The 9922-nt window shown below is 35.1% G+C and overlaps 2 protein-coding genes and 1 long non-coding RNA gene across 7 annotated transcripts in view; 1 reads left to right on the top strand and 2 right to left on the bottom strand.

Moving 5' to 3' along the window:
• LOC106870629 (E3 ubiquitin-protein ligase RMND5A) overlaps nucleotides 1-6308 on the bottom strand; it is a 28907-nt gene extending 22599 nt beyond the window's left edge. The window contains exons 1-2 of one of the 5 annotated variants that reach the window (XM_052978432.1): nucleotides 6138-6308; nucleotides 5147-5255 (exon numbers count right to left, since the gene is read on the bottom strand). Coding sequence is in view for 3 of the 5 variants with exons in the window: in XM_014916765.2 (XP_014772251.1) it covers nucleotides 5147-5282 (136 nt within the window). In the remaining 2 variants the exon portion in view is untranslated. Of the gene's footprint in view, nucleotides 1-2523; nucleotides 2546-5146; nucleotides 5564-6137 lie in introns of those variants that run through there. The other 4 variants (XM_014916765.2, XM_014916767.2, XM_014916764.2 and 1 more) reach the window with 4 other exon arrangements.
• Nucleotides 2602-5547, top strand: LOC106870631 (uncharacterized). Its single transcript, XR_001409551.2, has 2 exons — nucleotides 2602-3021; nucleotides 4607-5547. It is a non-coding gene; the product is annotated as an uncharacterized LOC106870631 (long non-coding RNA).
• A 737-nt stretch (nucleotides 6309-7045) lies between the features above and the next one.
• Nucleotides 7046-9922, bottom strand: part of LOC106870628 (probable ATP-dependent RNA helicase DDX56) — a 29225-nt gene continuing 26348 nt past the window's right edge. Inside the window, exons 16-17 of the mRNA XM_014916763.2 lie at nucleotides 9709-9800; nucleotides 7046-7168 (exon numbers count right to left, since the gene is read on the bottom strand). Of these exons, the coding sequence (XP_014772249.1) occupies nucleotides 7094-7168; nucleotides 9709-9800 (167 nt within the window). The 3' untranslated portion in view covers nucleotides 7046-7093. The remainder of the gene's footprint in view (nucleotides 7169-9708; nucleotides 9801-9922) is intronic.

The following is a 9922-nucleotide window of genomic DNA, read 5'->3' as shown; positions in this document are numbered from 1 at the left end:
TATCCAAAGAGAATTTGAGGCACATAATGCTTTATGAGTACAAGAAAGGAAACTCTGCAGCTGAAGCGACTCAAAACATACACTCAGTTTGTGGGAAAGAATGCTTGAATGAAAGAACTTGCAAAAGATGTTTTGCAAAATTCAGAAGTGGAGATTTCAGCCTTGAAGATGAAGATCGAACAGGACGTCCAGTTGAGTTTGATGATAAGCTCCTTGAGGCATTACTTAAAGAAAATCCTGCATTATCAGTTGAAGAATTGACAATAAAGCTTAGTTCAAACCATACAACTGTTCATCGTCATCTTCAACAACTTGGAAAGTTTCCTAAACTTGGAAAATGGATGCCTCATGAATTGTCCGAAACTGAAGAAGTTGTCTTACCCTTGGCAAGATTAAACAGCCTCAAGTTCTGTGTTATTGCTTCTTGATTTAATTTACCAACCAATAACAGAGTGTACTGGGTGCTTTTACATGACACCAATACAATAAAGAGGCTGTCTGACTGAAAGTGTAGAAGTTAAAGTAAGTTGGAAGAAACAGATTTAGAGGATGGTAGAGGATAGACTAAGAGAGGAGCAGTTGAGGCGGGGTAATGAAAAAGACAGGGAAAAGGGAAGTATAATATTAGAGGTGAGCGTGAAAGGGAGCAGACAAAGTGGTAAGTGCAATGGAGTGGGTTGAGTAGGGAGAACCCAGTGACTGGAGGAGTCAAACAGAGGGCTCCAGTGCTCCTCCACATATATATATTTTATCATTTTTATGTCCACTTTTGATACATGCATGGGTTAGACAGTTCATCAGGATTTAAGCCAACTCTTATTGGAATCATATAAGTTTATTGTTGTCAGAGAGCAAATAAAGAAGAGACTATCAGAGACGTTGAAAGGGAAGAAAGTAATAGGAAGGAAAAGGAATATAGTGTCAAGAGCTAAGGAAGACATGCAGTGCTACTTTACATATGGGTAGGTAGGGTGGAGCATGAAGGGGAGTTAAGGTGATGATGATGAGGAGCCAGAGTGTATCTTCAGGGTAACATGTTCAAGAGAGTATGGTGACAAATGTATCAGGAAAGAAGGGATGAAGTGATGAAGGCAGATGTAATGCTGTTACACCTCATAAAGACAAAGGATCACATTGACTTGTGGCACTTAGGCATGGCAACATGGATGTTAAAATTTTGTTATGTCTATTGCTATATAAACAGGCATGTTTTGCAAGACATCTGTATGATGGTTCATATGCTGACATGCTTGCTTTCTGTCTAGTCTACATCACTGGCCTCTCTGATAACCTTTCACTCCTCAATCACCTACATCACTCACCCCTCTGTTTCTTGTCCCTCACATCACACATCCCTCTAACTCACTCTTTTGTCTATTATCCATACCATGGTCACTCATGCCTTTATCTCTTCTGTTTCTTGCATCTATGCCCCTATTACTCTTCTCTGTTGTAGATGTGACTAAAGATGACACTTAGCCTTTCTTCTACTCACCACACATTACATTCTTTCACATGTGCCAATTCCTTATCATGCAATTACTCCTCAGTTCTCACTGCTCTATGATTCTGGTGTGACAGGATTGTAGTGGACCTCTTCCATTCACCATACATTGCTTCTAGTTAGTGTAACTAAGGATACTACTGTAACAATTCTGACCCTCTTCACATCACAAATCACAACTCTGCATCATTCACTAGCACAGGATCTATCAACTTTCCAATCACCATGCCACTACCCTCATTGCCTGACCCCTTTGGTCCATATCATCATCTATGTGTATAGGCAACACTAGACCACTTGTGCCCAGTTCTATCCTCATCCTTCCCTTTTATATTGCCTGTCTTCACTTTGTTTCACTGCATGCATGCCAGAATACACTTATTCCTTTTCTCCCACACACCTTAGGCCTCTATCATTGGTCTATTTTCAAGGTTACAAAGACTCCTGTCTTCTGTCCAGGCCTTGTGTATAATGTACTTATCTAAAAATACTCAGTATTTCCTTCTCTTATTACATATCCTTCCTATCACTATCACTCATGCTTCTCATTCTGTAAAGAGGCTGGCAAGTAAGCAGAGGCATGGAATTGTGGAATTCCTTTAGACTTCATTTAGACATAAAGTAGATTCGAACCTGATTCAGCAAATTTCCCATAATATTGCAACAGCATTTTTCTCACAGAAAACAATGGTTACTTTTAACATATGGCTTTGCTAACTTGACCCTTCTAACCGCTTGTATGCAGTGGAGAATGGAATGAAATATATCTATTTTTCTAACTAGTTTTGTATAGTTATAAATACAAGAACTCTGTTTTGGCTGACTGGCTTAACGAAACGCCGTCTCTGAAAGAAAAGGCACAGAGAGACAATTATGGTAACTCACCAACAAAGCAATTGCTTCGTCCTACCGCTCTCACTAGCTCACTTTCTCATCCCTACAACATTACCCTATCTCTATCTGTGGTTTACTACTACACAATGAAGAGAACAAGGAAAATCTAGGATACCTCTCTTTACCTTGCATGCTTTACGAATTTGTCATACCAGCCCATCGTGTTTGCCTATATACAAAGTAACGGTAAATAAATGTTTGTTTACAACTTCGATCACTGTTCTTCTTTCATCTTGCACATCAGCAACATCAACACCCATTACAATTGGTAATGGCCGATACCAACACACATCCTAATACTATACCATTGCAACCGGTGACCACTAACTACACTTAATTAACCATTACAGTCATGCTAAGGGCATAGCTACCTCTCTAGTGCTGGTGTCACAAAAAACACAACGAGCTCTTTAATTTTTTTCTAGGACAGGACATCTCTACAACGCTGGTGTCGAAAAAAAAAAAAAAAAAAAAAGAATCGCAGTACATTTTGAAAAGTAGTTAGTGACAGGTAGGGTTTTCAGCCAGAAAAACCAAGGTAAAAATGAAATGTGGACAAGAGGAGCCTACTCCCAGTAGGCTAAGAGGAGGAAATTTTCACAAGCAGTAGATGCACAGGATCAGTAAGTACCAAGATTACTTGCAAAATAGACTCCATCCAATGCCCAAGTGGTTCTATAGAAGTAGGTGATAACTTGTTGCCTAGGAGACCTAACTGCCAGTGAGGATGTTCTTTGAACATATTGGCCAAAGTACTACTGTGCTTGTCCAACCCTTGCCAGAAAGGACAACAAATATAAAATAATGATGATGATGACATGTACTTATATACACATAAGCAATTCAACATGTATATCCATTACAAATTTTGAAAAGCTATCTATTCACGACCAAGATAACAGCGTTTCTTACAACCCCCTAAAAATAAATATGGTAAATCAAACAACAGACGAGTACTAGGCAACTAATTCAAATGAAAATGGCCAATCAAATAACAAAATGCTTACAAAAAATACCTCTACTTGACAGGGACAATTAATGTTGACAAAGAACGCCCAGAAATAATTGTTTTGTAAACCGGAAAACCGTGAGACAAGGTTTATTACGAGGTGTTTACAATAGAAGTAGAAAGTTTACATTTATTTGTGACGATGTTATTGTTTAGGATGTCGCTTTTGTTTCAAAGCCCTAATCGAAGACAGCAAAAACAACGGTCTGTCATATTCCTTAATAGTTTATGATATTCGGTCATTTTATTACTACTAAATATCTACACATATTTCTTATAGATAATATATTTTAAACACGACTAAATTCCAACAAAATTCCATTATTATGATTTGTGCATGGTTTTATAAAATACTGAAACGAATTCATATAAACAAATGTTCGTTTAGCTCCAAATCAGCCCTCATTGAGAGCGCTACAACCGTACCCAACCCGTCTTTTTGTATATCCAGGACTACATTGTCTAATGTGTCATTCGTTTTTCAAAACTGCAGGTTTTGATTCGAGGAAATTTGCCTACCATTTCTCATTTGTTGTCCTGTATATGTGTATGTAATGTATGGTATGTTTTTTTATCGCAAATTCAAACAAAAGACTTTTACATTTACTCTACTTTCTTAGCATTATAAATCATTTTACTTTATTATTTATATATTTCGTGATATTTATTTTCTTCTATATAGCTTATTAAATGGCCACTACGTAAATAATAATGAGTCATTGCGCCTTGTTATGTTATACTGGCAAAATATAGCAATAACAAAGCCTTTCCAAAGTGTGTGTGACACGAAGCAGAGATGATTTCTGCAGAAAACTGCCTAGAGTCAACACGAATAATAATACATCAATAGCGCTAATTTTATTAATTCTGGGAGCATATATAGAAAGGAGTCGATAAGACAGGAGTTTAATTAATAACGTGGAAACTAAATTGAGAAAGAGAAGGAAATAGTGTGAGGTTGAATCCTTCCACAAAAGCTAAAAAAAACGATTTCGTCATAAGGCACAGGATCATTAAAAGTAAGCTTTATTTACATTTTTTGTGTATTATTATTATTATTATTTTAAATAGCAGTTGTATAAATAATGCAAAACATTTTTTACTAATTTGCTCGTATGAGTTACCGTTCTTCCCTGATAGATGACAAAAAGTGTGTAAATGTTTTCTTTTATGTCAATACATATTTGCTTTCTTTTTAGCTTCACACAATCATCAGACGAGGAAGTAAGATTAAAGGAAGTAAACTTATACTCGCGAGAATATTTAAATGAGGTGAGAGGTATATAAATAAATGAGGTACTGAATAAACGAAACCACAAAAATAACTAATTCCTATATGTCTGATTTATATAGAAGTAACATGTACGAAACACGTGCCAATGAAAACTGGTTAAAATATATACACACCCATGTATTGAGTTATATTTACCGTTTGTTCAACTATATATAATGGAAGAAAATTGATATTTGTGACATTTATGCCTTAACTATGAACCGAGAATTGAAATCAAGGTCTCAGAAAGAGACCTTGTCCTTATGCCATTCACATACTATACGCTGATTTCTTTCACAGTAAAACCCATATATTTGTGGAGGTGTGTGGGATGGTGAAATATGTATTTATACTTTAGCAAAAGCACGATTCAAACATGCAGAATAAACATTTATTTGCATGCTTGCAAAACAATAAATAATAAGTAGAAGTTAAACGTATGTAAATACACAAACACAATATATACCTTCACTGATTTCTTTCTTGATATTGTCTACAGAGGTTGCTATGTCACCCAAAGCTCGCTGTGTATGTTCCCGAAGTGCAGTGAATTTTGATAAAACTTTTTCTAATTCCTTCTCCACCGTAAGACAAATATCCATGTTCGGTTGAATTGGATAAAGATGAAAGAACAGTCATTTAAAAATTACAGAAGGGAACAGAGTGAAGACGAAATAAACTGTTGGAGTCTGGCAGAGGTTTAGACACAAAGGAAATAAATAAATAACTATTTAAAAAAAAAGAATAGTAATGAATTATTATTATTTACATATATGTAGGCTCTTGTTTTAAATAAAGTGGACGAAACTCTTATATTGAGTTGGAAGATGTCTGCTTGTTGATCGGTTAATTTCTGACAAAACAAAATATGATGATGACTTCCGGTTTGTTTGTGAGTGAAGGGAGCGAGGAGGGGAAGGAAGTTATAACAGTAACCAATCAGATTCCAGTATTTAGAATTCTAACCAAAAAAGCATTTACATTCCGTAGAGTTTTTCTTATTGTAAAACTTATATTAGTTTTCTGATGATATGGTTTCTCTTTTCGTAGAACTGGTCAAAACGAAATATTTAGGATTAAAAAAAAAAAAGGAAATAGAAATAGTTTGAATCGTAAACCGAACTTGAATGATGAAATCTGCTTGCTCTGTAATCTTTCTGGAAAACTTAAATACGTTTTTTCTGATGAATATGATTTTGCTCTGCACGGATTTAGACGAAACCAAATGTATACTGCTTATATATTTAGGGTAAGGAAATGGAAAGTTTCAAACCAAACCTGAATCGAAAAATCTGCCTGCTCTTTGCAGGTCCATGTGTTTTGAGAAGAAAAATAACTAGAGGTTGTTTTGTTTACATCTTTTCTATGGTTATTAGCGTTGTAAGCTCAAAAAGTATACTTTGTTAATAATAAACTTACCACTTCAATATTGGCAGTTTTGTTTCACAGTTACTTACATTTATTCTGTAAATAAATCTAGTTTTCGACAGCAGCCACTGTATAATCACATATACATTTACTTAATGATTCTTCCAACATGATTTCGACTGGTCCAGTGAAGTATACATTTCACTTGATAGGGTCATAATTGTTTTTAACATAGAGACATGCAGCAGATTCAAACCTGAATCAACAAATTGCTAAGTTAAAATCATGGCTTAGTAACAGCCTTTTCATGTGATCCACCAAGTTATGGACCAATCAGCATCGAGACATCATGTGATGCATATTTCTAGAAGCTGTTAGAACATCTATTAAGACTTATGAATAGGCATGCTCTGGGTGTCAATTTCCAGTGTGTGGGCACCCACAGCTAAGCTAGCTACATTCTCATGACTCTTTACTCAACCTAGTAGATGGCAGCTATTTTGCAATCATGAACCCAACATAGTATAGTTTCTCCTATTGTAATTTACAGAACCTTCTTAATCATAATCAGCTATTTGTAAGAGCTACAGAATTGTCCTTTCCATACATGATGCAGGTGTGGCTTTATGATTGAGAAGGTTACTTCTCAACCACAAGTTTTCAGGTTCCCTACTATATGACATCTTGGGCAAATGTCTTCTACTATAGCCCAGGCTGATCAAAACCTTGTGAATAGAGTAGATGGAAATTAAAAGAAGCCTATTGTGTACATAAGGAATGACTTTGATCATGTCTGTTTACTCAGGACAGCCCTAAGAATGAACACAAATGCTGGATGCAGTGGCAGTGAAGAAGAAAAAAATTAGAAAGAAAGAAAAAAAATGAAGTAATAGTAACAGAAGCAGCAACAACTTCTAAGACAGATGGTTCATTATCTAATTCAGAAATTAGTGAAGAATTGAAACAAATGGAAGAAATAAAAACAGAACAAGTAGAGTAATGAAAATTGAATAGATGTTTTATTGAAGTCATTGTTTTCTGAATATCAATATTTTTTATGTTTTTTCTTTTTGCTAGAACTTAATGTAAAGTTCTTTAATGGGTCAGCTTGGTATTTTCTCTGCAATGGAAACAGTAAATATAGAATTAGTTAATATATAAGAAATGACTTGGTAATTTTCAAATTATTCTGTTTTCTTGCCAGAATTTTTATTTTTTTTATTTTTGTAAGAAGTTACAAAGTGACTCAATGGCCTAGAGTTTCATAAGTTCTGTTCACCCTGTTTATTCTGCCAAATCTTTTTTATTTATTCATTTATTATACTTTTGCTAGAAGCCTAGTGCAATAAAATGATTTTCAGAAACATTTAAAATTTGAATGAGAGGGGTAATGTCAAAAAGCCAGTGTGAATTCCGCTACGTCAGGGGTCAGTGAACTAAGGTAAATTACCCCAGGTGGGGTAAAAATGAAAGTCTTGGGGGTAATGAGGACTCATTAGACATAAGTAAAATTATATAAAAAATGTGTTCCTTGTTACAAATTTTTCTTCTGGCATGAAGAGGCAGTCAAAAAGTTGCTACCTTTTGCAACAACCTGCCTTTGCAAAAAAGGATTTTCTACTCTTAATGAACATAAAAACAAAACAGAGTAATCGATTGGATCCCGAAGACTATCTAAACTGTTCTGGCATCAAAATACCCCAATTTTGATGTAATTGTAACAAAAATGAAACATCATTTCTCCAAAACTTGAAGTGAAAAAGTTTCTAGAAAAATCCTTTTGTTTCATAATGAAGATATTAATTTATTTTATTGCATTTGTTTTATACTTTTTATATTCATTATTGTATTCTCCATATAAATAGATTCAATAAACTTTTTTAATAAAAAAATCTATGATTTTCTTCCTTTCAAATCAAGTGTAAATAAATATATTTTGCGGTAATTGGTTAAAAAAGTTCCCCAACCCCTGCTCTACATAATACATTGACTAGAAAAAGAATGAACCAAAATTCAGTCCATGGATGAGAACTGGAGATAGACTGAAAATAGTTCCATGCAAAAATGATATAGACAGCTAAAGTTATTCTGTTTGTATATGACAAGAGTTCTAGATGTTTCTATTTACACTATCTTACGTACATATTTGTTTACTCTTTTAATTGTTTCAGTCATTGGACTGTGACCATACTGGAGCACTGCTTTTAGAGTCAAACAAACAAATCAATACCATTGCCAACTTATGGGGGAACAAATACAAAGATACATGCACCACAAACACATATATTCATATATATACAAGCAGCTAAGCCCGGTTTCACCTGGTCAGTTTGGATGATGTGGCTGTAAAACTTGCTCTGTATAAGCATTCGACTTGTTTGGGCATGCTTACATTAAAAAACAATTTTAGAATGACTTTTTTCTGTCAGAATGCTAAAAATAACTGACCAACAAAAAAAAAATCAATCAAGATTCAACCAAATCAAAAAATAAACCCAAATACTAAGCGAACAAAGATGAACCATCTCGCTTCCATTGCACGCATGCACACACACATATATTCACACTGAGTTGAAATGCTGTTTGATTTATTTTTTTCAGCATACAATTTTCATCATCCCACTACCAAGTGTGACATCACCCCTTCCTTTCTTATTCATAAACACAAGAGTATTATTATAGTAGATTATCTCGGTAACCATGGGAGCTATGAAAAAATACAAAGCCCAGCATCACCACCAGATCATTCTACACATTTCCACCCAGCCGTTTGACTGTGAATCCCAAGACAAGAAAGAATCGCCCATGTCAAATTTATATGTATAGATTAGGTGCAGGCATGCTCTGTGGTAAGAAGCTTGCTTTGCAACAACATAGCTTGGGATTCAGTTCAACTTGAGCAAGTGTCTTCTACTACAAGCCTTGTGAGTGGATTTGGTAGGCAGAAACTGAAAGAAGCCTGTTGTATATCATCACAATCATCAACTATCTGTTTTCCATGCTGGCATGAGTTAGACAGTCAGACTGGATCTGGTAAGCCGGAGAGCTGTACACACATAACATGGGCTGTGACTAGTGAGTATATGCAATGACTTGAAAGAAATGAAGCCAGTATGCTTTGCTGGATGGGTAATGTCAGTGTGCATATATGACAGAGTGTAACTGATTTGGTTGCTCGTCCCCTGCAACCCTCCCCAGTTGTGTATCCTTAATCTTGCAGGCTTGTAGGTGCTATGTCAAAAGCACCTGTACTGGAAGATAAGGGGCTTCCACACAATTTCTGTCAACTAAATTCAATCGCAAGGCACTGGTTGACTTAGAACAGTAGTAGAAGAAACTTGCCCATTCTGCCAGTTGACTGCTTAATTTCAAGCAAAATAATATACCTTGAAACAAGAGTAAAGCCATTTCAGTTAACCTCTATGTGATCAACAGAGCTGCTAAAAACAGTAGCGAAACCATAAAAAGAAGTTATATTCGATGATTGTAATCCTATGTTTGAAAACAGGTTGGTTATAGTTGAAACACTCTGGTAACAGGTTTGCTTCATCAGGTTTGATCTGGGGCTTAGCAACAACATAATGACTAAGATGACACATACTAATCTTCACAGCTATTCATGCAAATTGAGCTTGAATCACAGAAACAAATGAAAATTACCTTCTTTTTCTTTGAAGTCCGTTGGTGAGAAATTGGTTGTATTTTTTTGACACCAGGTGAATTATTTATAGAATTTTTAAGTGTTGTAGGTACTGAAAAAAATAAACAAAAAGTAACATTATACACACACATATATATATCATCATTATTATTTAACATCCATTTTCCATACTGGGTTGGATGGTTTAAGATTTATATATATCTATATATCTAT

This window comes from Octopus bimaculoides, chromosome 2 (assembly GCF_001194135.2).
Source record: "Octopus bimaculoides isolate UCB-OBI-ISO-001 chromosome 2, ASM119413v2, whole genome shotgun sequence".
Taxonomy (NCBI): Eukaryota; Metazoa; Mollusca; class Cephalopoda; order Octopoda; family Octopodidae; genus Octopus; species Octopus bimaculoides.
Note: the sequence above shows the minus strand (reverse complement) of the source record. Positions and strands in the feature narration are given on the sequence as shown.